The sequence below is a fragment of the Bos javanicus genome, chromosome 10 (assembly GCF_032452875.1).
Source record: "Bos javanicus breed banteng chromosome 10, ARS-OSU_banteng_1.0, whole genome shotgun sequence".
Classification (NCBI taxonomy): Eukaryota; Metazoa; Chordata; class Mammalia; order Artiodactyla; family Bovidae; genus Bos; species Bos javanicus.
Genome location: NC_083877.1, coordinates 4,744,109 through 4,771,411, shown reverse-complemented (window position 1 = coordinate 4,771,411; position 27,303 = coordinate 4,744,109). Strand labels below are relative to the sequence as shown.

General features: G+C 37.7%; 1 protein-coding gene across 7 annotated transcripts in view; it reads right to left on the bottom strand.

Annotated features, from left to right (window-relative positions):
• Positions 1-27,303, bottom strand: part of AP3S1 (adaptor related protein complex 3 subunit sigma 1) — a 79,148-nt gene that overhangs the window by 11,571 nt on the left and 40,274 nt on the right. For 5 of the 7 annotated variants that reach the window (XM_061429940.1, XM_061429942.1, XM_061429945.1 and 2 more), the window contains exon 4: positions 16,728-16,799. The exons of the other annotated variants lie outside the window; for them this stretch is intronic. In XM_061429940.1, the coding sequence (XP_061285924.1) occupies positions 16,728-16,799 (72 nt within the window). The remainder of the gene's footprint in view (positions 1-16,727; positions 16,800-27,303) is intronic. 7 annotated transcript variants of the gene reach the window in all.

Sequence of the window (27,303 nt, the reverse complement as noted above, 5' to 3'; positions counted from 1 at the left end):
AAAGCTAAAAAAATGACCTATTAGGGCCTTACATACTAGATTCTTCATCAATAATTATTAAGTTGTTTTATGCTCGAGTACTTAATAAGGCTATCTGGCCTTACTACTAGCTCTAGATTTAAAATGAAGCAAAAAAAATTTTTTTTTTTTAATATTGTGCTTATTTGCTCCATCATGTCTGACTCTTTGCAATCTCATGGACTGTAGCCCATCAGGCTCCTCTGTCCATGGAATTTTCCAGGCAAGAATACTGGAGTGGAGTGCCATTTCTTTCTCCAGGGGATCTTCCAGATATCAAACTGCTGTCTCTCCTGTCTCCTGCATTGGCAGGCAGATTCTTTGGCGTTAGTGGTAAAGAACCTGCCTGCCAAGGCAGGAGATACAAGTGATGCAGGTTTGATCCCTATATTAGGAAGATTCTTCTGGAGAAGGGCACGGTAACCCTCTCTAGTATCCTTGCCTGGAGAATCCCATGGACAGAAGAGCCTGGCGCACTACAGTCCAAAGGGTTGCACAGAGTCGGACAAGACTGAAATGACTTAGCATCCTGTTAGTATAGTGCTGAGTATTCCTGCCTGTCATACGGAAGACTGGGATTTGATTCCCGATGGGGAGGCAACACGCCCTTTTTGAGTTCCTGGTGGCTCAGATGGTAAAGAGTCTGCTTGCAATGCAAAAGACCCGGGTTCGATCCCTGGGTCGGGAAGATCCCCTGGAGAAGGAAATGGCAACCCACTCCAGTACTCTTGCCTGGAAAATCCCACGGATGGAGGAGCCCGGTAGGTTATAGTCCATGGGGTCACAAAGAGTCTGACATGACTGGGCGGCTTCACTTACTTTTCTTTCTAGCATAGCATAGCATAGCGCCACCTGGGAAGTGGCGCTTTCGTTATTTTATAGGAAGTGGTGCTTTCTTTATATTATAGGTACTTTAATGATACTTTTGGGCTTCTCTGATAGCTCAGTTGATAAAGAATCCACCTGCAATGCAGGAGACCCTGGTTCAATTCCTGCGTCGGGAAGATCTGCTGGAGAAGGGATAAGCTACCCACTCCAGTATTCTTAGGCTTCCCTTGTAGCTTAGCTGGTAAAGAATACTCCTGCAATGCAGGAGACCTGGGTTTGATCTCTGGGTTGGGAAGATCCCTTGGAGAAGTAACAGGCTACCCACTTTAGTATTCTGCCTAGGAGAATATACAGTCCATGGGGTCACAAAGAGTTGGAAAGACTGAGCACCTTTCACTTTTAATAATACTTTTACCCCAAAGCTCTCTCTACATATCTAATTACTCAGATTTTTCATGATCAAAAACATTACAATGACAAAAATATCATTTTCCATTGGGGAGAAAAACTATAACCCAGGTGTTTTATCATAAGGAATTTACTGAATCAAAAATCACCAATTCAAAGCTGAAGTGGGTGTCAAGAGCAGTATACTGTGCTATAATACACATTTTTTAAAATAATGTGGCAGCATTAAGAATGGAGACTGTGAAATCAGATAGGTGTAAATACCGACTATCACTTATTAGCTGTTCACCCTTCAGTTGTTACTTGACCTCTCTGTCTGTTACCTGTAAAACAGAGGTTAGAACAGTATGGCTACTTCACTGACTTTTCATAGGGATTCAACAAATTCATGAATGGTACTGTAGCACAGTACCTTACAGGGTTTTCTTTTTAAACAAAAACTTTAAAAAAGTTAAATATAGAATTAAGCTATTCAATTTTCATTCTTTTAGGATTTCATGCAAATATATTCATGATTTTTAAAATATCTTATCATTATTTACTACTGTTTCATTTTGGAAAGTTGGACACTTCACACTCCAATTCTGAAAAATTCTACAAATTATTCTTCCTTAACAAACAAAATAAAACCAGAAGCTACAGAAGCTTTAAAAAATAGTACTAAATATCATCACTTCAACTAATATCCTTTCTGTTACTAGATAACATTTATTAAAACTCTGTTTTGATGCTGCTGGACTTACAATATCTGACTTAATTCTCACATTAACCTGTTACACTGAGAGAATAAACCAGCTTACTCAAGATACATAAGCTAATACGTAGCAAATTAATGACTCAAACCTAAATCTGATTGATCCAAGTCCAATACCTTGTTTTCTTCTGTTAACAATAATAAATGAAATAATTTACTCATAATAAGTACTATTTTTTAGTCAATCTATGAAAATCAGTTAAAGGTTAAGAAGGTAACTAGGTGATAAAATTACCTTATAATAGCTAATAAGAACTGTATGTGTAAAAAGTGTTCAGAAAGAAAAGTCACGGCAGGGAGAAATATCAATAACCTCAGATATGCAGATGACACCACCATTATGGCAGAAAGTGAAGAGGAACTAAAGAGCTTTTTAATGAAAATGAAAGAGAAGAATGAAAAAGCTGGCTTAAAATTCAACATTCAAAAAATGAAGATCATGGCATTTGGTCTCATCATTTCATGGAAAATAGACGGGGAAAAAACAGAAACAGTGACAAAATTTTATTTTCTTGGGCTCCAAAATCACTGCAGATAGTGAGTGCAGCCATGAAATTAAAAGACGCTTGTTCCTTGGAAGAAAAGCTATGACTTAGACAGCATATTAAAAAGCAGAGATATTACTCTACCAACAAAAGTCCGTCTAGTCAAAGCTATGGTTTTTCCAGTAGTCATGGATGGATGTGAGAGTTGGACTCTAAAGAAAGCTGAGCACCAAAGAATTGATGCTTTTGAACTGTGGTGTTGGGAGAAGACTCTTGGGGGTCTCTTGGACTGAAAGGAAATCAAACCAGTCAATCTTAAAGAAAATCAGTTCCTGAATATTCATTGGAAGGACTGATGCTGAAACTGAAACTCCAACACTTTGGCCACGTGATGCTAAGAACTGACTCACTGGAAAAGACCCTGATGATGGGAAAGATTGAAGGCAGGAGGAGTCGGGGATGACAGCGGTGGTTGGATGGCATCAATGACTTGATGGACATGAGTTTGAATAAGCTCCGGGAGTTGGTGATGGACAGGGAAGCCTGGCATGCTGCAGTCCATGGGGTTACAAAGAACCAGACAGGACTTAGTGACTGAACTGAGGGGAAAGAGATTCATTAAAACTTCTCTTTTAGCAGTAGAAATTCCTCTCTTCTTTGTAAAACAAATTCTCATGAGACAGCATGACTTCTAACAGTGATAAACGTGTAGCAATTCCACCAGTCCCGTTTTGCTCAGGCTTTCTTGTGGCTTCATCCCTACACACATTGTTCTACTGCCTTTCAAAACATCTTAGATCACAAGCACTAGATTGGTAGAACTGTAGATTTCAGTAATACTGAAACGTCTGCTAAGTTTAGAGGTATCAAAATACGAGCAGCCTACCAGTGTGAGTTGTAAGCAACAAATTCTAAGAATGTATGCAAATTTGTCCTCAAAGTTAAAAAAATCCTTATGAAAGCAAATTTAGATCCTGAAAAGACAGAAAATACGAGCTAAATTCCTAAACATAATCTCAGTCATTACAAAGATAATAAATGCATAAAGATGGTATTCTCAGTGAGGAGGTACCATAAGTTATGTAGAAATCCAAGGAGATGAACAGTTTGGGAAAGAGAACTATCAACTTGGAGGCTGCTACTGCTGCTAAGTCACTTCAGTCATGTCCGACTCTGTGTGACCCCATAGACGGCAGCCCACCAGGCTCCCCGTCCCTGGGATTCTCCAGGCAAGAACACTGGAGTGGGTTGCCATTTCCTTCTCCAAGGCATGAAAGTGAAAAGGGAAAGTGAAGTTGCTCAGTCGTGTCCGACTCTTAGCGACCCCATGGACTGCAGCCCACCAGGCTCCTCCGTCCATGGGATTTTCCAGGCAAGAGTACTGGAGTGGGGTGCCATCACCTTCTCCAAACTGGGAGGCTACTCCAATACTATCCAGGTTGCTGTTGTTAGGTTGCTAAGTCGTGTCCAACTCTTTGCAACCCCATGGACTGAGCATGCCATGTGTCCAAAGTAAGGTATGGCATATGAGGAGAGGAAATTTAGAAGGTGAACATGTCCAGTGACAGAAAAATTCATGTTCCAAGAATTGGGAAGAATTTTGGCTGACTTAGTAAGAAAAAGAGGATAAGCTCTGCCTTCAGCTTAGCCCTAACTCATATGGATGACATATTTCAGTATTTTGTTTTATAAATCTTACTAAAACCAGATTTTTAAGGAAATAAAAGGGTAACAATATGCTTATAATACAACTCATCTACTAAACTGCTTTGATGTTCACCTAAAAGTTCAATAAGTTTTCATTCTCTTTTATGAATTTTTTTAAGTGTTTAAAAAGTGGCAAATACCACATTAACGATGTATTTTTGCTTTAAAGAAAAAAATGCCCTATCTACCCAACCACACAGCTTCTTCTGGACATAGACCATAACTTTTAAATTTCATTTTTACTTTTTAAAAAATTCACCATATAAGAAAAACATAAACATATATAAAAACAGTCTCTACCACCCTCTGCTTCTGTTATTAGGTCCCTCTATTCAAAGATAATCACAGTTACTTGTATCTTATATATCCTTCCAGAAAACTGACGCACATACTCGTTATATGTGTGTGCATATCTAATGTACACAAATGAGATTACATTGTACACACTATTCTCATAGTTCTACAAGAAAATAAAAATTGAATTGAAAGTTACAGGCAAGAGAAAACGAGCCTGTCACTTAATAAAGTAATAAAACTTACTGGAGCCAGATACATGTATAAAAACGATCAATGAAACTGTTGGTAAGAGCAAACAAAAATATAAAATTAAAATGGTGAGTCTACCATATTATCACACACCTTATAATGATAGAAATATACAGATTCTTCAGGAATATAGTTATTAAATGAACAAATGAGTGGGACAGAACAATATCTATAATATAGTCCCATTGAGGTACACTAAAAACATTACATACATTCACACACTTGGATATACCCAGAAAAATTCTGGAAAGGCACATAAATCATTTTTAAAATAAGACTTTATCTTTTAAGAGCTGTTTTAGGTTCAAAACAAAATTAAGAGGAAGGTACAGAGGCTATCCCACACATACAGCCCTGGCCTCTGACAGACACTGCCTACTGAGAGTGGCGAATCTGTTAAAGCCAATGAACCTACACTGAGACAAGATCACCCGAAGTCACAGTCGCTCTCAGAGCTCTCTTCTGCTGTTCTACATTCTATGATAAACAGCCATCACTGTTGTGTCCCAGAGAGTACCCAAAATACCCTCTATGGTCCATGTATTCATCCATTCCCCTCCTTCCCCAGCTCTGACAATCACTAATCTTTTCAGTATTTGCATAGCTTTGCCTTTTCCAGAATGCCATACCGTTGGAATCATACAGTACATAGCCTTCTCTGATTGGTTTCCTATACTTAGCAATATCTATTTTAAGGTTCATCAATGTCTTTTCATAGTTTGATAATTTGTTTTTAGCACTGAATAAAATTCCACTGATTGCATATAACACAGCTTGTTTTTCCATTTACCACTGAAAGACATCTCGGTTACTTTCAAGTTTTGGCAACTGCAAAAAGAGCTGCTATAATCATCCATGTGCATGCTATTGTATGGACCGAAGTTTTCCACTCTTTTGGGCAAACACCAAGGAGCACAGCTGCTGGATTGTATGATGACAGTAGGTTTACTTTTTTGAAAAGAAACTGCCAAACTGTCCTCCACAGTGACTACCTTTTTGTATTCCCACCAGAAATGAATGAGAATTCCTGTTGCTCCACATCCGTACCAGAATTTGATGTTATCGATGTTCTGGACTTTAGCCATTCAAATAGGTGTACAACGTGTTATAAATATTTTTTAATAGATAGTAGTTACCTAAGCAATGGGACTGGAGGACTGAGGAAGAAAGAAGACTTACTTTCTTCTATAGATTTTATTCATTTGTCTTGAAAACTTTTAACACAAGCATATATTGCTAGAGAAAAAAAAAGCTTCTCTTTGGAAGCTTTTTGGAACTCTTTGGTTCAGAGGAACAATATTAAAGGCAACAGCCACGTATGTATTTAAGTAATTTAAGAGGTAACTCAAAGGTGCTGAATATTTGTGAGTGATAAGAGAAGACAAGCATGCCACCTTTTACATTGTTGAACAACAACTCTTTTTATGAGTCAATGAAGAACATGACATCATGAGAAATGCTGGGCTGGAAGAAGCACAAGCTGGAATCAAGATTGCCAGGAGAAATATCAGTAACTTCAGATATGCAGATGACACCACCCTTATGGCAAAAAGTGAAGAGCCTCTTGATGAAAGTGAAAGAGGAGAGTGAAAAAGTTGGCTTAAAGCTCAACATTCAGAAAACGAAGATTATGGCATCTGGTCCCATCACTTCATGGGAAATAGATGGGGAAACAGTGGGAACAGTGTCAGACTTTATTTTTCTGGGCTCCAAAATCACTGCAGATGGTGATTGTAGCCATGAAATTAAAAGACGCTTACTCCTTGGAAGGAAGGTTATGACCAACCTAGATAACATATTGAAAAGCAGAGATATTACTTTGCCAACAAAGGTCCGTCTAGTCAAGGCTACGGTTTTTCCAGTGGTCACGTATGGATGTGAGAGTTGGACTGTGAAGAAGGCTGAGCACTGAAGAATTGATGCTTTTGAACTGTGGTGTTGGAGAAGACTCTTGAGAGTCCCTTGGACTGCAAAGAGATCCAACCAGTCCATTCTGAAGGACAGCAGTCCTGGGTGTTCATTGGAAGGGCTGATGCTGAGGCTGAAACTCCAATACTTTGGCCACCTCATGTGAAGAGTTGACTCATTGGAAAAGACCCTGATGCTGGGAGGGATTGGGGGCAGGAGGAGAAGGGGACGACAGAGGATGAGATGGCTAGATGTCATCACTGACTTGATGCACATGAGTTTGGGTAAACTCCGGGAGTTGGTGATGGACTGGGAGGCCTGGTGTGCTGCGATTCATGGGGTCACAAAGAGTCAGACACGACTGAGCGACTGAACGGAACTGAACTGAAGAACATGAGACTTCTGCTTAAAACTACTACAACATATAAGTTTAAGTGGTCTCTGTATTATTTTATTATTATTTATACAGCATTATAATGTCCACTCGGAGAAGGCAATGGCACCCCACTCCAGTGTTCTTGCCTGGAGAATCCCAGGGATGGCGGAGCCTGGTGGGCTGCCGTCTATGGGGTTGCACAGAGTCGGACATGACTGAAGTGACTTAGCAGCAGCAGCAGCATAATGTCCACTGTTGGCCTCTAATAAGTGCATCTAACAAGTATTAGATGACAATATGACAACACTTTTTCTTCTTCAAAATCATTTATCTCAATTATCTTAAAATTTAAAAAACATGGCATTCTTTTTATATGTAACAGTTTACCCCATCAATAAACCACATTTATTAGAGATTTATATATAGTGCTACAGACAGCAGCATCTTGGTTGAGTAAAGCCTATATAATCATTGGAGAGTAAATGAAGATTAAATCAAACAGATTTCACTTTTTAACAGTTATAAGTCAAGTAGAAACAAGCATCTAAAACCAAAGAAATGGAAGGAGGTCAAATTACATAGAGTCCTTTCTATGGACTGTCACTAGTTTTCAAAACATAAAAGCTACTTTGTTGTAATTTATGCTAGAAATGAGGTCCTTGGCACCATTGGACCCCATGGACTGTAGCCCACCAGGCTCCTCCGTCCATGGGATTTTCCAGGCAAAAGTACTGGAGTAGGATGCCATTGCCTTCTCCGGTCCTTCCATATCAATATATATGTATCAGCTTCATTCTTAAGTGAAATATTGTATATGCCATGTTTTACTTGACTACCCCTGTAGTAAGATATTAGTGTAGTCAAATTAAAAGACTACGACTGAAGTGACTTAGCAGCAGCAGCAAAGAGAGATGAAGACAAAAGCAAGGCATAGAACATTATGTGAAATAAAAACATAATCATTCACCGAACCAAGAGAACTATGCATATCCTTGAAAATAAATACAAAGTATTTATTTTATAAATACACTATTAAGAGGAATGACTTCTGGGAGCACCGTGCGGTAAGGGTGAGTTGGTGCACGGAGGGGATGAGGGAAGAAGAGCTTTCATGTTTAATCATATAGCCTTCAGTGTTATCTGACTTGTTTCTAAAGGAAGGTAAGCATTATTATTTTAATTTTAAAATAATGAAACATATGAGTAACACTGCAGTGTTAATGGCTGTCTGAGTGCCTGTGAGAAAAAGACAGAGGCACACAGGTATCACACGTCCTCCTAAAACAAGTGTGAGCTACTTGAGGACTGGGGTAAGGAAATAGTTTTCACATAACCCTGCAAAGTGTGAAGGACTCAATAAATATTCTGTCAAATGTGTTTTGCAAAGAACATCTTCTTCTTCTCCTCTTGCAAAAGGAGCAGGAGTTTTGAAAAGGGGTGAAGAGGAGGCACAGCAGAATTACAACTTTACTCTAAAAACTATAGTACTGTTTAGATTTTTTAAGTGAGACAGAATAGCCAATTAAGATGAAATGACATATTTAAGATATGCTAGAACATTTCCACCTATGTACTTACGTGGGTCATATGCTTACTAATTTGATAATAAAATGCTAATATACATATTTGCTAAGAAATTTAAACAATGTACCTAAAGTCATCTTTAATACCTGTATTTATAATTCTAAGTGGTCTAAATAAATCTCACTTCACATTTTGGTATTTCTTCAAATGTAAGTATAGCTCAGTTCAGTCACTCAGTTGTGTCTGACTCTTTGTGACCCCATGGACTGGAGCATGCTAGGCTTCCCTGTCTATTACCAACTCCGGGAGCGGACTCAGACTCATGTCCATCGCGTCAGTGATGCCATCCAACCATCTCATCCTCTGTTGTCCCCTTCTCCTCCCGCCTTCAATCTTTCCCAGCATCAGGGTCTTTTCCAATGGGTCCGTTCTTCGCGTCAGGTGGCCAAAGTGTTGGAGTTTCTGCTTCAGCATCAGTCCTTCCAATGAACACTCAGGACTGATTTCCTTTAGGATTGACTGATTTGATCTCCTTGCAGTCCATGGGGCTCTCAACAGTCTTCTCCAACACCATAGTTCAAAGCATCAATTCTTCAGTGCTCAGCTTCCTTTAGAGTTCAACTCTCACATCCATACATGAATGCTGGAAAAACCATAGCCTTGACTAGATGGACTTTTGTTGGCAAAGTAATGTCTCTGCTTTTTAATATGCTGTCTAGGTTGGTCATAACTTTTCTTCTTTTTAAGCACCTTTTTATTTCATGCCTGCAGTCACCATCTGCAGTGATTTTGGAGCCCAGAAAAATAAAGTCTGACACTGTTTCCACTGTTTCTTCATCTATTTGCCATGAATTGATGGGGCCGGATGCCATGATTTTAGTTTTCTAAATGTTGAGTTTTAAGCCAACATTTTCACTCTCCTCTTTCACTTTCATCAAGAGGCTCTTTAGCTCTTCTTCATTTTCTGCCATAAGGGTGGTGTCATCTGCACGTCTGAGGTTATTGATACTTCTCCTGGCAATCTTGATTCTAGCTTGTGCTTCATCCAGCCCAGCATTTCACATGATGTACTCTGCATTAAAGTTAAATAAGCAGGGTGACAATATTCAGTGTTGACATACTCCTTTCCCAATTTGGAATCAGTCTGTTGTTCCATGTCCTGTTCTAACTGTTGCTTCTTGACCTGCATACAGATATCAGGAGACAGGTCAGGTGGTCTGGTATTCCTATCTCTTTAAGAATTTTCCACAGTTTGTTGTGATCCACACAGTCAAATGCTTTGGTGTAGTTAATAAAGCAAAAGCAGATGTTTTTCTGGAACTCTTGTTTTTTTTGATGATCCAGTGGATGTTGGCAATTTGATCTCTGGTTCCTCTGCCTTTTCTAAAACCAGCTTGAACATCTGGAAGTTCATGGTTCATGTACTGTTGAACCTGGCTTGGAGAATTTTGAGCATTACTTTGCTAGTGTGTGAGATGAGTGCAACTGCGCAGTAGTTTGAACATTTTTGGCATTGCCTTTCTTTGGGATTGGAACGAAAACTGACCTTTCCCAGTCCTGTGGCCACTGTTGAGTTTTCCAGATTTGCTGGCATATTGAGTGCAGCACTTTTACGGCATCATCTTTTAGGATTTGAAATAGCTCAACTGAAATCCCATCACCTCCACTAACTTTACATTTGAATACTAAAAACATCATTACTTTATGAACCACTGAAAAGGAAAAATGCTGCTAATTAAATTATGACAACCTATAGAATTGTAAATGTATATTGATCTAAATTAAAAGACACTTGCTCCTTGGAAGAAAAGTTATGATCAACCTAGACAGCATATTAAAAAGCAGAGACATTACTTTACTGACAAAGGTCCATCTAGTCAAAGCCATGATTTTTCCAGTAGTCATGTGTGGATGTGAGAGTTGGACTTAAAAGAAAGCTGAGTGCTGAAGAATTGATGCTTTTGAACTGTGGTGCTGGAGAAGACTCCTGAGAAGAATCCATCTCTTGGACAGCAAGGAGATCAAACCAGTCAATCCTAAAGGAAATCAGTCCTGAATATTCATTGGAAGGACTGATGCTGAAACTGAAGCTCCAATACTTTGGACACCTGATGGGAAGAACTGACTCATTAGAAAAGACTCTGATGCTGGGAAAGACTGAAGGCAGGAGGAGAAGGGGATGACAGAAGATGAGATGGTTGGATGGCATCATGGACTCAATGGACATGAATTCGAGCAAGCTCTGGGAGTTGGTGATGGAAGGGGAAGCCTGGCATGCTGCAGTCCATAGGGTTGCAAAGAGTCAGACACAACCAAGTGACTGAACTGAACTGATCTCAAAAATGTGAAAGAAAATCAGCATTTTAGAATCAATGAAATATGATATTTTCTTATCATGCTTTAGCTCCACAGGTATTTATAAATAAAAGAAAAGCTATAATGAAAAACTTTAAGTAAGAAAATGGATGTCTTTGGGTTTTACTGGAGTCACACCAACATTAAAAAAAGAGCTTACCTTCAGAAATAGATCTTCTCAAAATGTACTTATCAGAACTTTATTAAATCTAAAAATACGTTAAATTTTTGTATAATTAATTCTCCAACAGGTTAGCTGACATTACAAAGTATTATACAAATCAAAACTTTCACTTGGTAATGTCATTAAGCTGAAGAAGTACTTGCTTGTTTGCCTAAGGAAGTACCTGGTTCTACAGGCATGTGGTCAACATTGAGACTGATGCAACTGAGCAGGTTCTGCTGCTCAAGAGCACAGTCTCCACATAGACTTCTCTCTTTAACATTATATCGTGAAAGAAAAGTCTACAGTATGATAACTTTGAAAATGATTTTGAAAGGAATTAAGAGTATATTTTGCTAGTCCATCAAAATTTTGATACAATTTTCAAGGCAAAATGGAAAGGGAAAGCATACAACATACTTTAATATATTATAACATACTACTAATTAATACATTTTTAAAATTGCTGAATATGCCTCAGTCTTTCTCTCTTCTATATTGGATATTTCTTGTTCCATTTTCCTTGACCTGTAAACTATCTTTCCATTTTCAATCTTTTTGTCTCTCAAAATATATTAATTAGAACTTCATTAAATCTAAAAATACATTAAATTTTTGTTTAATTATTCTTCAGGAGGATAGCTGACATATCAAAGTGCTATATAAATCAAAACTTTCACCTGATAATGTCATGAACCTGAAGAAAGTCTTCTCTGAGGAAGTAATTGGTTCTGTAAGTATGCAGTTAATACTAACCACATATAACTTTTAACCATGAACATATAACATTAACCACAGATAACATTTTCAGTCTTTCTTGACTTTTTATGCTACAATATGGACAATGGGTTCTACCTTTCTATTTACTCAGATGTGTCTGTTTAAATTTATCCATTGAAAATTTTAATTTTGATATTTTTTTCCTTTTTCAGAAATTCCATTAACTCCTCTAGTAGTTACACATGCTTTCTCATGGAGCATATTTACTGATTGTTCAGCCTATTTTTCATTTCTCTTGTTGAGATGGCTTTTTTTTTTTTTTTTTAAAGAAAACAAGCAATGAACATCAGTGTAAGATTTTGTGAAATTTGAGCAAAATCTGTTAATAATATTGCATCACATGTTAATTTTCTATTTTTTTTTATAACATAGTATTTCTTTTTTTTTTTTTTCTCTGCTTACTCACTGGTACTTAGGCGTGGTTGCTGAAATCTCTTAAAGGTTCATTTCTTCTGTTGGTGGAAGGAAAAGAAGACTCTCATCCTATATCCTGTGGTTTAAGGACTGGCTATGAAACTCCTTAAGTGAGAGTGGGCTAGAGGAAACCACCTTAGCTCTTAATTCTTCATTCTCCTGGCCCGAAGGGTAGGAAAGATACTGAGGCCTCCAATCAGATCTCCCTTACTCTGATCTTTTTCTTGGCGGGGTGGGGCGGGTAAGAAGCAGGGAGAAATAGAGCACATTATAGCTGTCAATGTCAAAGTCATACATGTTCCAAACCAAGCTCTTTATAAATCTTCAGCCCTACCATCTTTGCCCTGGGATTTGATGGTGTGTTGCGGTAGCAGCAACAACCTGGGGCTGCTCAATTACAGCCAGGCTGTGCAGGAAATGGGCAGGTAACACAACTGAGCAAATAAGCAGACCTTCCTAGTAAACCCACAATGGCTATGTAAGTAAGAAATAAACCAAGTTACTCATATTTTAGATCTTATGACTGCAATGTAACTAAACTGTAATAAAGAGTCTGACTCTATTTTTGATGTCTGCCTGCTGACAGCTTGCAAGCCCCACTGTTCTCCCTTCCTCTCCTGCCCACATCTGGGAGAACTGATAAGAAAGTCCATATGCTCCTTCCTTTACACTGCCAGGAAATTCAAACTGTGCAAGACCTGAGCTACATGTGGAAACCCTCATTCTAGTCCCAACCCGCTAACCACATAAAACCCCAAGATAGTCACTGTTCTTGTTCTCCCCCTAAATGCTTATTATGTGACTGATAAACCTTCTCATATCAGATCTTCTTGGTGTACATGTGGTATCTTCAGTCTCTACATCCAAATAAATTTGGGTTGGGGGTACTGTTCCATTCTTCAGGGTGACTACAAATATTAGCTTATGTGACTGATAAAGAAACTGTTACTTAAAGGCTGGTAACGAGAAGCTCAACAACAATCACAATAAAGGAAAAGACAATGGCTTAGGGGTTGGTTGGTAGATCACGTGGAAATTATCATGTGAAAGTTAGTGATCCAAGTTTGTAGTGGTAAAACATTGGCAAAAAAGCAGATAAATTTACCCATGAAAACTCATTTCTCTCTAACATAAAAACTGATACTGTTACCATGGATCCCAGAGAGACAGCATGTAGGACAAGATAAACATACTGCATAAATTAGAAATAATCTGGTATTTGTTACTGCAACATAAACTAATCCATCTTGACTGATAACAGAATGGGTATTCTTTACAACTTCCTTCTTTCCTTTACCCAAATATGGTCTAACAGCACTCAGAAGGTTGTGCAGAATTTGCCCCTAAGAAGAAATGAGCTAAGATATTTAGGAGATCCCTGACTGCTAGAAGGTCCAGGGCTGCTTGGCAGCTGAAAACAAGCCTACTTTCACAGAAGTGGTAAAAAAAGACTAGCATTGTTTTAGATAGAGAGTATTGGGACAGAAAAAGACCCTGACGCTGGGAAAGACTGTAAACAAAAGGAGAAGGGGGCAGCAGAGGATGAGATGGTTGGATGGCATCACTGACTCAACAGATATGAGTTTGGGCAAATTTCAGGAGACAGTGGAGGACAGAGGAGCCTGGAGTGCTGTAGTTCATGGGGCTGCAAAGAGTTGGACACGACTTAGCAGCTGAACATCAACAACTAATAGGGACAAGAAATGTCTACTTGACTGGTCTGTAACTTCTGTTAAACTGAAACTTTTTCTCATTGCATTGAAGAAAAATTAAAACAAGATTTGAGGCCAGAAAGAAGAGGCACAGCTAATTTTGGCAGGTTCCAAAACAGTGATACATGGTTGTGTGATATGAACAGGCTACTTACTATATATATGATCCTATAAAGACATATTTGCTTGTGTACTTAATTGTACCAAAAAATCTAGAAATACACATACTCTAAAATGCTAACACTCTTGAGAGTCCCTTGGACTGCAAGAAGATCCAACCAGTCCATTCTGAAGGAGATCAGCCCTGGGATTTCTTTGGAAGGAATGATGCTAAAGCTGAAACTCCAGTACTTTGGCCACCTCATGCGAAGAGTTGACTCATTGGAAAAGACTGATGTTGGGAGGGATTGGGGGTAGGAGGAGAAGGGGACGACAGAGGATGAGATGGCTGAATGGCATCACTGACTTGATGGACATGAGTCTGGGTGAACTCCAAGAGCTGGTGATGGAAGGGAGGCCTGGTGTGCTGCGATTCATGGGGTCACGAAGAGTCGGACACGATTGAGTGACTGAACTGAACTGAAATGAGTGTCAATTAAACAAGGAGGTGATTAGACCGGGGTGGTTCTAATACATTAACAGTCTGCATGAGCAAAGTGAAACCTAAGCCTGAAATGCCTCAAGGTTAAGAAATCAAAACCTAAGACCAACCAACATACACAGCCAACCTGGCTTTCCCAAATAATGTAACTGCTTAAGCAACAGCCAGGGCTTCCCTGATAGCTCAGTTGGTAAAGAACCAGACTGCCACGAGGGAGACCTGGGTTCGATCCCTGGGTTGGAAAGACCCACTGGAGGAGGCAAAGGCTACCCACTCCAGTATTCTGGCCTGGAGAATTCCATGGACTATGTAATCCATGGGGTCGCAAAGAGCAACTTTCATGCAATAGCCATTCACTTTCACTTTCAAGCAACTTTCATTTTTTTCACTTTCATCAGATAATTCCCTTGCTTTGCTTCTGCTTCTTCTCTATAAACGCCTTTCATTTAGCTTGCATCAGTGGAGTGCTCATAACCAATTCTGGTTAGGTGCTGACCAATTTGAATCCATTTTTATGCAAATAAACTTAAAATGTTTAATGTACCTCAACTTATCTTTTAATACTAGACAATCTCTGAAATTGAGATGGCTTCTATTTATTTTCTTATTTGCTTTTTCTGATTTTTCTAAAATGAATGTATATTAATGTAAAATAGAAGTTATAAAAACACCGTGTGTCATGTATGGAAGGTATATATATGTAAGAGTTTAATTTTTCTATTAAAGAAAATTTTTCTATTACAAATGCAACAACTTTATTCCTACTGCAACATTTTACAATAGAATCCTCCATTTTCTCAAAAAATTGCTACATGTAACATATAATGATTTGAGCAGTCATTTGATCTAATGATCTCTGAGCAATCATTTTAAAAATAGAATTTTAAACATTTTAGCCATGTACCAAAACATACTTTAGAATATTGTGAACCCTAAGGCCTAAAAATAACAGGAGTCTTTGTAAGTGCAAATAGCATAAGATAGATAATAGAAAAAAGCAATAGAAAACTAAAAAGAATTCTCTTAAAAATATCCAGGTTAAGTTCTTTATGCAAAATGAGTCAATATATGAAAGTAAATGACTTAGATGAGAAATGTGACCTAAAGGACTGGCTAATGGTAAATGTATTCTTCTGATGTTCACAAATAATAAAATGCATTTTTTTGTTATGTCTTCATTGTGGTAGTGTACATAACTAAATGCATTTGCCAAAACTCAGTAAAATGTATGCTTAAAGCTGCTCAATTTTAATGTATGTGAATTACATTTCAAAGAAGCTTCTAAAAATCACAATTTTTTGTTAAAGTTTTCATATTTCCCAACAATTTTATTCAATGATTTAGCCATTCAAAACAATGTTATATTTTATCAACTTAACAGAGAAAAAAATCCATGTATAGTAGAAGTGGAATCTCTCATAAATTCCCTATCCCCAACAGCCAATAACACTAAAGAATTCAGTCATTCTCCCTCGCTCTCACCTCCTTTCAATAGACCATCAAGTCCTATCAATTTACCTTCTTTCATCTCAGCTCTACTGCCTTAGTTCATTTCTTCCTGGACTACTGCAGTACACTTCTAATTGATTTCCTTGTCTTTACTCTCCCACCTACCAATCCACCACCCTTAAAGCAGAAAATTATTTTGTTTTGTCCCTCCCAAAATGAACAAACAAAGCAACAAGGCTAAAAAACACTCGTTTTAAGAAATTAAATTGGTTCAGAATGAAGTCCCAAATCCATGGGAGTAAAGGTACGTTAAAATTAGATTTCCTGATCAATATCAAATCTTCCCCTCATAAAAAGCATGTATTTTATATTTCTGCCTGTAGAGTCATCCCCTCCTTTTCTGTCTGTGAAATATCTATGAACCCTTTAACCTTTTTTTCTAAAACAAAACAAAAAAAATCCAGTTTAAATGTAATTTCCTTCATTCTCATCTCATCCTCTAGATATGAATTCCTCTAGGTCAGGGTCTGAAGCTTCTTCACTAAACACAGTGCCTGGCTCGTAGTAAACACAACTAATGAACTGAATAAAGGATTAAAAATAGCATTATTCACTAAATTTATTTTTACTTTGACAAATACAAATTAACATTTTTCTAAGATAAAAATTTTAGAAAATTTGATAATACAGAAGCTGTACCTTGTCTACATGGAAAATTAAATCCAGTTCACAGACGTTTTCAAAACACTTGTCTAGTGTTTCCACAAATACCTAAAGAAAAGAAAAAAGGTTAAAAGCTTTTGAGAACTATACAAGTTCATTCAAATCTATTACCTACAAGGCAGACAATTTGTAACTGAGAACTAAAATGTCTAACTCCACTATCACATTTCTCTTTTTTAAAATGAAAACTGTATTAAGTACAAAAGGAATAATTATAGACTACTCTTCTAAACTAATTTTCAATATGGTAATAACCAAAATAAACTTCACTGAAAATTATTAAGAACCAGAAATTGTTAGCACCATTACTTACAAAACTACTGACAAATACTCAAATCAGGCTCCCTTTCTTCACATGAGGAAAAAAGAAAACCCGTCATAAGTGTCTGTCAAGCTGGACAGGCACGGTCCAAGTCTCAGCCACATCTAACAGAGCCAGCAGTTTTTAATTAGCGAAGCAGGATAAAAGATTATTAAAATTCAAACTCACGGACAGAGCACAGGCTTTTAGAATCAGACTGACCTGGACTCAAACTCTGGCTAGAATTCCTGTATGACCTTGTATGGGAAAAGGGTAACTCAGTAAGCCTGGCTTGGTCAACCCTACCCATTCCCCAAAATGGACTGCTTACAGACTAGTCTCTGACTGGTTCCTGGGACCCCAGCTCTGAGCCCTTGGAAGGTTCTGTCTGATAAGAGTGTTTCTGTATGCCTGAGAACCTGGGCCACACTGTACCAGCATGACCAGACAGTTTATGCTGACAACGTGATTTACGATGAACACATTTTTTTCTCTCAGGTTCTGAAGCTTAAGTAGTTCAGTCACAGAGGTATCACACGCTTATGTGACTGACCCCTAATAAGCACCTAACACTGCCCAAAACACATCTACTAGACAAAGTCACTACTATTTACCTGTTTGTTTAACATATATGATGATTACAAGTTAAAACAAAAATAGAAAATTCTAATTCTGCTAATAAACATTGATATAAAAGTAGGGAAATTATGTGGTTGCCAAAACTTTGGAATTTGCTTATAACTTAGAAAAAATGTTGTCAATATTTAAACCAGAGTAATACCAACTATTGATTATATTCTTTGCAGCCAAAGATGGAGAAACTCTATACAGTCAGCAAAACCAAGACCGGGAGCTGACTGTGGCTCAGATCATGAACCTTTATTGCCAAATTCAGACTTAAATTGAAGAAAGTAGGGAAAACCGCTAGACCATACAGGTATGATCTAAATCAAATCCCTTATGACCATACAGTGGAAGTGAGAAATAAATTTAAGGGACTAGATCTGATAGAGTGCCTGATGAACTATGGAATGAGGTTCGTGACATTGTACAGGAGACAGGGATCAAGACCATCCCCATGGAAAAGAAATGCAAAAAAGCAAAATGGCTGTTTGGGGATGCCTTACAAATAGCTGTGAAAAGAACAGAAGCAAAAAGCAAAGGAGAAAAGGAAAGATATAAGCATTTGAATGCAGAGTTGCAAAGAATAGCAAGAAGAGATAAGAAAGCCTTCCTCAGCGATCAATGCAAAGAAATAGAAGAAAACAACAGAATGGGAAAGACTAGAGATCTCTTCAACAAAATTACAGATGTATGGCACAACCAATACAATATTGTAAAGTAAAAAAAATAAAAGAAAATCAGAGATACCAAGGGAACATTTCATGCAAAGATGGGCTTGATAAAGGACAGAAATGGTATGGACCTAACAGAGACAGAAGATATTAAGAAGAGGTGGCAACAATACACAGAAGAACTGTACAAAAAAGATCTTCACGACCAAGATAATCACGATGGTGTAATCACTCACCTAGAGCCAGACATCCTGGAATGTGAAGTCAAGTAAGCCTTAGAAAGCATCACTACGAACAAAGCTAGTGGAGGTGATGGAATTCCAGTTGAGCTATTGCAAATCCTGAAAGATGATGCCGTGAAAGTGCTGCACTCAATATGCCAGCAAATCTGGAAAACTCAGCAGTGGCCACAGGACTGGAAAAGGTCAGTTTTCATTCCAATCCCAAAGAAAGGCAATGCCAAAGAATGCTCAAACTACCGCACAATTGCACTCATCTCACACGCTAGTAAAGTAATGCTCAAAATTCTCCAAGCCAGGCTTCAGCAATACGTGAACCGTGAACTTCCAGATGTTCAAGCTGGTTTTACAAAAGGAGGAGGAACCAGAGATCAAATTACCAACAACCACTGGATCATTGAAAAAGCAAGAGAGTTCCAGAAAAAATCTATTTCTGCTTTATTGACTATGCCAAAGCCTTGACTGTGTAGATGACAATAATCTGTGGAAAATTCTTCAAGAGATGGGAGTACCAGACCATATGACCTGCCTCTTGAGAAACCTATATGCAGGTCAGGAAGCAACAGTTAGAACTGGACATGGAACAACAGACTGGGTCCAAATAGGAAAAAGAGTACGTCAAGGCTGTATATTATCACCCTGCTTATTTAGCTTATATGCAGAGTACATCATGAGAAACTGTGGGCTGGAAGAAGCACAAGCTGGAATCAAGATTGCTGGGAGAAATATCAATAACCTCAGATATGCAGATGACACCATCCTTGTGGCAGAAAGTGAAGAGGAACTAAAAAGCCTCTTGATGAAAGTGAAAGAGGAGAGTGAAAAAGTTGGCTTAAAGCTCAACATTCAGAAAACTAAGATCATGGCATCTGGTCACATCACTTCATGGGAAATAGATGGGGAGACAGTGGGAACAGTGTCAGATTTGACTTTTCTGGGCTCCAAAATCACTGCAGATGGTGACTGCAGCCATGAAATTAAAAGATGCTTACTCCTCGGAAGGAGGGTTATGACCAACCTAGATAGCATATTCAAAAGCAGAGACATTACTTGCCAACAAAAGTCTGTCTAGTCAAGGCTATGGTTTTTCTGTGGTCACGTATGGATGTGAGAGTTGGACTGTGAAGAAGGCTGAGTGCCGAAGAATTGATGCTTTTAACTGTGGTGTTGGAGAAGACTCTTGAGAGTCCCTTGGACTGCAAGGAGATCCAACCAGTCCATTCTAAAGGAGATCAGTCCTGGGTGGTGTTCTTTCGAAGGAATGATGCTAAAGCTGAAACTCCAGTACTTTGGCCACCTCATGTGAAGAGTTGACTCATTGGAAAAGACCCTGATGCTGGGAGGGATTGGGGGCAGGAGGAGAAGGGGATGCCAGAGGATGAGATGGCTAGATGGCATCACTGACTCGATGCACATGAGTTTGAGTGAACTCCGGGAGTTGGTGACGGACAGGGAGGCCTGGCGTGCTGCAATTCATGCAGTCGCAAAGAGTCAGACACGACTGAGCGACTGAACTGAACTGACTGAATACCACCTATGAAAAATGTAAATACTTTTTTTAAAAGTGTCTTGCAGCAAAATATCATTATAACTATATGCTCCTAACTTAGGAAAAGAATTTTTAAGATTAAAGCTAAGTTTAGTTGAAAACTTAAAAACCTGTTTCAAAAAACTCTTCCTTAACTTTAAAGTTAGCAAGAATTACTTATAATTAGAATCGAAAGCCCCAAGGCAGACACATACTGCGAATCTATTACATGGAAAAGGTCAATACAAAACTAATAATCTACAAACTGAAATTAAGAAATTAAAAAAAAAAAAAACAAGTTAATGGGCTTTGGGAACAGTAAAAAAATAATACAGTTGTTGCTGCATTGTATTTCACAAAGAGAAAGATAAAAAGTAAAAAACCAGAAGTGGCATGGTAAATGGCACCCTCTTGTGTTTCATTTTTAATGATAAAAGTTTAAAGTCAATTTCAAGGTAACTGTTATCTTCTAAGTAGCTACTCATTAATCTCTGGCCTTAGAAATTCAAAAGCTGGTGGGAGAAAAATTACTTTTAATTTACTAAGAATAATTTTTTAGGTTTTCCCACATTTTAATACTTGTATAGCTTTCTAAAAATAAATATAAACATAAGATATTCAGAAAAATGCCACATTCACATATAAACTGAGTCTCCCTTACCAGTGCCCTTCTAACAACAAAACTTCCTTGGGTCTCCTCTCTCTTTAATTACAAACTTATATGCCTGGGTCTGTATTTCTTGGGCTCTAAAATCACAGCAGATGTTGACTGCAGCCATGAAATCAGAAGACATCTGCTTCTTGGCAGGAAAACTATGACAAACCTAGACAGTGTTCTGAAAGCAGAAACGTTACTCTGTAGACAAAGGTCTGTATAGTCAAGGCTATGGTTTTCCCAGTAATCACAAACAATTGTAATAGCTGGACGGTAAAGAAGACCGAGCGCCAAAGAAATGATGCCTTCAAACTATGGTTTTGGAGAAGACTCTTGAGAGTCCCATGGACAGCAAGGAGATCAAACTAGTCAATCTTAAGGGAAATCAACACTGAATATTCATTGGAAGGACTGATACTGAAGCTGAAGCTCCAGTATTTTGGTCATCTGATGCAAACTGTTGACTCATTTGAAAAGTCACTGATGCTGGGAAAGATTGAGGGCAGAAGGAGAAGAGGGTGTCAGAGGATGAGATGGCTAGATGGCATCACCGATGCTGTGGACATGAACTTGGGCAAATTTAGGAAGATGGTGAGGGACAAAGAGGCCTGGCGTGCTGCAGTCCATGGGGTCGCAAAGAGTCGGACACAACTAGGTGACTGAACAACAGCAATAATGCCTGGGTCACAAAGGGTAACAGGAATCTATCACAAGCTTAGTACCTAAGAGTGCTTAGTACGCTACTAAAATTACAGCTTAGCCTCTAACAATGAAAACCAGGGCAAGTTATTCAACTCCAAGCCTCATTTGGGCATAATAATGGTGCCTATGCCACAGAGTTGTTTTAATGATTAAAAGAATAAATATAAAGGGCTTAGAACAGTATCTCACCAAAAAAAGTATTTGATATATGTTAGTAAGGATTAAAATATGATATACAGATGCAGAAATAAAAATGTGCACTAGGTAAAATAAATGTCATGAAAATTTCCTTAAGCAGTATCACTGATTTGGCAGGCCCTTCTTTAGACTATCTAGGTAAAAATATAAAGAATTTCTAGGCTTACGGACTTCTGCTAAATTTCAGGAGGAACCAATCCTACTGTTTCTAATCTATAATATTAAATAAAATACATAAGTGTTAAATACATACATAAATATGACATACATAAATATCATGAAAATTTCCTTAGGCAGTATCACTGATTTGGCAGGCCCTTCTTTAGACTATCTACGTAAAAATATAAAGAATTTCTAGGCTTACGGACTTCTGCTAAATTTCAGGAGAAACCAATCCTATTGTTTCTAATCTATAATATTAAATAAAATACGTAAGTGTTAAAATACTTAAGTGTCATGTTGTAAGACAAGAAACGCCTTAAACCCAAGAATACAGGGCATAAATTTAAAAATATGCCAAGATCAAAAAAATAATAATTTTGTTCAGTCAGCAGCGAGATGTTCTAGAGAAACACTGGCTTAGTTCAAATAAAGAATCAAAAAACATCAATAAAAATGTACTAACAAAGCTAGGGAAGACAGACTGAACTTAAAATCTGACCAATTACCCTTGAAGAACAACTATGAATACAGGTGCACATAAGATCCAGACTATAGAAAGTATGATGTTTAAAGTACGTAAATAGCACTTGAGTCAGCATATGACTGGATTCTGGAGTGGACTTCCACTAAAGCTGACCTAGATACTAACACGTCAATGATTATAGATATTTTTTCTATCAGTAAAAATGAGACATTTATTGTGCATTTACCATGTAGCAGTTAATTGAGACAAATTAAACTCTTGACTTCAATATGAAAAAACTGAGTTGATGAAAGGGCTGTTTTCTGTATTCATGTCATAATGATTCTTTAAGAATTCTTAAAGAACTCAGTGATTCTTACTGTGTGATTAGTTTCTATTTTTTTAAATAAAAATGAAAAAAAATTAAAGGCTAATGATGATAATAGCACACAGTGGTAAAGAATCCACCTGCAAAGAAGGAAATGGAGGATACAAAACGCGGGTTTGATCCTGGGTTGGGAAGATCTGCTGGAGGAGGAAATGGCAGCCCACTGCAGCATTCCTGCCCTGGAGAGTCCCATGGACAGAGGAGCCTGGCGGGCTACAGCCCATGGGGTCGCAAAGAGTCGGACACAACTGGTATTTTTAAAATATGTATTTACTTATTGGCTGTGTCAGGACTTAGTTGTGGCCCACGGGCCTAGCTGTCTCGCAGCATGTGGGATCTTTTCAGTTCCCTGACCAGGTATCAAATCGGTAACCCCCGCATTGGAAGGCAAATTCTTAACCACTCGACCACCAGGGAAGTCCCTACAACTGGTATTTTGAGCACTGACCTAAAACAAAATACAATGAATAAAAACCTTAGCTTTTCCTTATAGAATATCAACTAGTAAATATAAAAATCATGAAAAAAATCACCATTTGGCAAACACCACAATAATTCAGGCAGGAATCATCAAAAGATGCTAAAAACTGATGACCAAATTATGATTAGAAAAAACATTATTTATATACTATCAAAATTATTCTCCATAAGATAATTCTAAGCACAAAGAGGCAAGAGAAGTAGGTAAATCTGGCAGGCACTTTATCACAAGTAATGGGACAAAATGACATCATGAATATCCTCATATGATGCATTTGAGAAGGACATAACATTACTTGTGATATTCAAAAATATATAACCCAAATTTAAGCATTAAGAAACATCATATCCAAACTGAGGAATACTCTGTGAAATAACTGGCTAGTACTCTTCAAAGGATCAAGGTACAAAAGACATGAAATGAATGGAAGACAAAGGTGAAGAACTATTACAGAGTGAAGGAGACTTAGAAGACAGAAAAACTAACACAATACATGACCTTAACTGTACACTTAACAAGAAAAATTACATTAATGGCACAGCTGGCAAATTTTGAATACACTCTGCAGATATTAGTATTTTATAAATGTAAATTTCCTGATATTAATTACCTACTTGAAATTATGGAACATGTTAAATTTGAAGAATCTGGATGAAGATATGGTATTGAAAATTCTTTGTATTGTATTAATATTTACCACTCTTTTAAGTCTAAAATAATTTCAACATGAAAAGTTTTTTTTTAATTTTAAAGAAAAAAATTTTTGAAAAACCAAGATGAAAAGGTACTCTTCTCTTGTATATCCAATCCCCCCTGAAATCTACCATTCTATGCCGACAAAGAAATCACATTATTTCAAGGAAAAATACTAACATAAGCTGAGTTTTTCTTTCAATCCTACTGTGAAGGGGAAAAAAATAAATTTTAACTTCTAGCTCTAAAATTCTGACTTTACATACTTGAGTTCTTCACCACTATAAAGTAATAACAATGTGTCTGCTACATTCCGGGCCCTGGGCTGACTACTTTATGTACACTAGCTCCAATTCTTATCACAATGCTGGCAAGGCAGGTATGGATATTAGCATCTACAGACAAGAAAATTTGGGATGGATAAGACTAAGTAATTTACTCAAAGTTACAGAACTGTTAGATGACATAACCAATACTTAAGCCCATACCATCAAACTCCAAAGACCAACTTGACACTATAATGCCTCCCAAGGGGACTGCTGAGAGGTCAATAAAACATGTAAATTAGAATAGGGAAAGGGAAAGAGAAGTCGCTCAGTCGTGTCCAACTCTTTGCAACCCTAGCACGCTCCTCTGTCCAAGGGCTTTTCCAGGCAAGGGTACTGGAGTGGGTTGCCATTTCCTTCTCCATAGACTAGGGAGCATCATCAAATTTGACACCTGGATTTATCATGAAAAAACAGCAATGGTAATAACTGAAAAATGCATTACTTCAATTATTATATTGAAGTAATTTCAATATTTCAACAATGAAAATAAGACAGGAAAAGGATTTTAGGAATGCTGAATCACCCTAACAGTGTTGATTCAAACTGTTTACAGAACTATTTTTTGGTTTCCTACATACATAAAAAACAAGTCTTATTAAAAACAGAAATTTCTAATACTCTGGTAACACAGTCTAGTGGAACAAGTAGAATTTTCCTAAAATGATCCTGGGTGTGCCTGGATCACTGTGGATTGCCCAAAAAAGAAACAAATCGCGCCAAATCGTGCCATGGTTCCCACTTTCTCCAGCAGGAGGAACTGCACCAGAATTCATCTCTGTCTGGAACCAGGGGCTTATCCTTCTCAGTCCCCAACAGGGAAGCTGCAACTTCCCACAGTCCTCAAGAGCTGGTCAGTTAGGCTTCCCAGACAATTCTTAAAAACAGGTGGCACCTCAACATGTACAGCTCAAAGCTTAAGTAATGTATATGCCACCCTATGGACTAGGATACTTTCAATGAAGCTGATCTTTGTAATAAGAGAACAATGATGTGGTGGAAGGTGTGAGCCCTCTGTTGGCACACTATTCCATGTGTAGTGGTATCTACATCAGCACAGCTTCCTATACGATAGTGCAAAGACCAGAGAATCTTCAGCTGAGTGTTCTTGGCTTATGTGAAAGTTGCTCAGTCATGTCTGACTCTTTGCGACCCCATGGACTGTAGTCCATGGAATTCTCCAGGCCAGAATACTGGAGTGGGTAGCCTTTCCCTTCTCCAGGGCATCTTCCCATCCCAGGGATCGAACCCAGGTCTCCTGCATTACAGGTGGATTCTTTACCAGCTGAGCCACAAGGGAAGCCCTCTTGGCTTAAAGCATGTATTTATGAGGATAGTGTATAAAGTATTATTCATTAATACACAAACTGAATTGGGTAAAGCAGTCTTATTTTTCTTTTTCATTTTTACAAGAATTTGGGCTTTTTTTTTATCCTATATGGTCTTAGATGAAGTCTTAGGAGGAATTCTGCTTTGTGATAGAGTTATGTGGCTTAGAGGGATAGGCTTATGCCCAAGAATTCCTCCTAAGACTTCATCTAAGACCATATAGGATAAAAAGAAGCCCAAATTCTTGTAAAAATGAAAAAGAAAAATTAGACTTCTTTACCAAATTCAGTTTGTGTATTAATGAATAATACTTTATACACTATCCTCATAAATACATGCTTTAATGATAATGTCAGCTAAAAAAATTGACTGCTATAAGTCAGTCATTTAGCAACAGGCTTCATGTACACTATATATTTTTTAATGCTTGCACCTATTCTATGCGCTATTGTTATTATTATTATTACCCCCATTTTGCAGACAAGCAAAATCAGGGTTAAAGAGGTTAAATAACTTGCCCAAAGTACAAGCAGGGCCTGAATGGTTTTAATCGCCACTAGCGTGCTTTAATTGACTGATATTTCTAACAACTCATAAGGTCTATAGGAAGTATACTGAAATAGGCATACTTTACAACTGAAAAAAATTCAAGGTCTGTAAGCATTAAATGACTTGCTCACTAGCATATTAAATTAACCTTAATAGCAATAAGTAAAATAACTTCACAAATGTCTGTGTAACAGTACTACATATATATAATGCTATATATAGACGCTACGTATATAAGAACTCTAGTTTATATACATATTCTAACACCAAGGTCAAAACATATCTTTCTAAATTTAGAGACAAGTTTAGCAGTTTACTCTCCATTTCTTCCTAACTATAACTGAACAAGATTGACACTGAATAACTGCTACATGTGACATCATGCAGCAGAAAGCTGTTACAAAATTTGGAATGACTGAGTAAACTTCTATGCCTCCATTATCAGCGTGGCATACTAAATTAATTGAGGACACTGTGCTTATAAATAACTCACACAACCAACATGAATATTTAATGGAGTCCTATTCTCACTCTGCGTAAATATTTCAACACTTCCAATGAAGATATGCTACAACAGAAAGGACTTCAAAAGGGCTAGCTTACAACTCTGAAACTGGATTATACTGCAGTCACTATCACACTAAAATCGCACACACAAGAAAGAAAAAAAGGCCACCTTTTCCCCCTAACAAAGAATTAAAAGAAAACAGAAGCTGATTATTCAGCTTGCTGGCATGCTCGTATAAATCTCACAAGGAAGGTACTAACAAGTCCCTCTTGCGGATTTTACATGAGATACACAGTCGGATTTGACACAGCACACTGGTGCCTGAGAAACACAAAGTCTTTGCATGAAAGTACTAATATGAGTGGCCAATGAGCATTTGAATTGTATCATTTTTAATATTCAAAAAACCACAATGAAACATGTATTTAGTCATCACATACCGATGCTGATTAAGTTTTCTTGACCCATTCTCTAACAAAAATATAAAACCAAGAGGTTTTGATCTAAACTCTCTTGATTTATATAATTTTCCACTTTTACTTGTATTACACTTGCCTTTCTCAAAACTAGAGGATGAACAAGGCCAGAAAATCAGTTCTAAATAAGCTTTGAAAGGCTGTTTGTTTCATGAGACAGAAGCAGAAACAATAAGCTACTCCCTTCCATTTTGTTTACTCAATCAATTTTTTTTAATGACTAACTTGTGCATACTCAGCAGTCCCTCTTCTTTAAAGA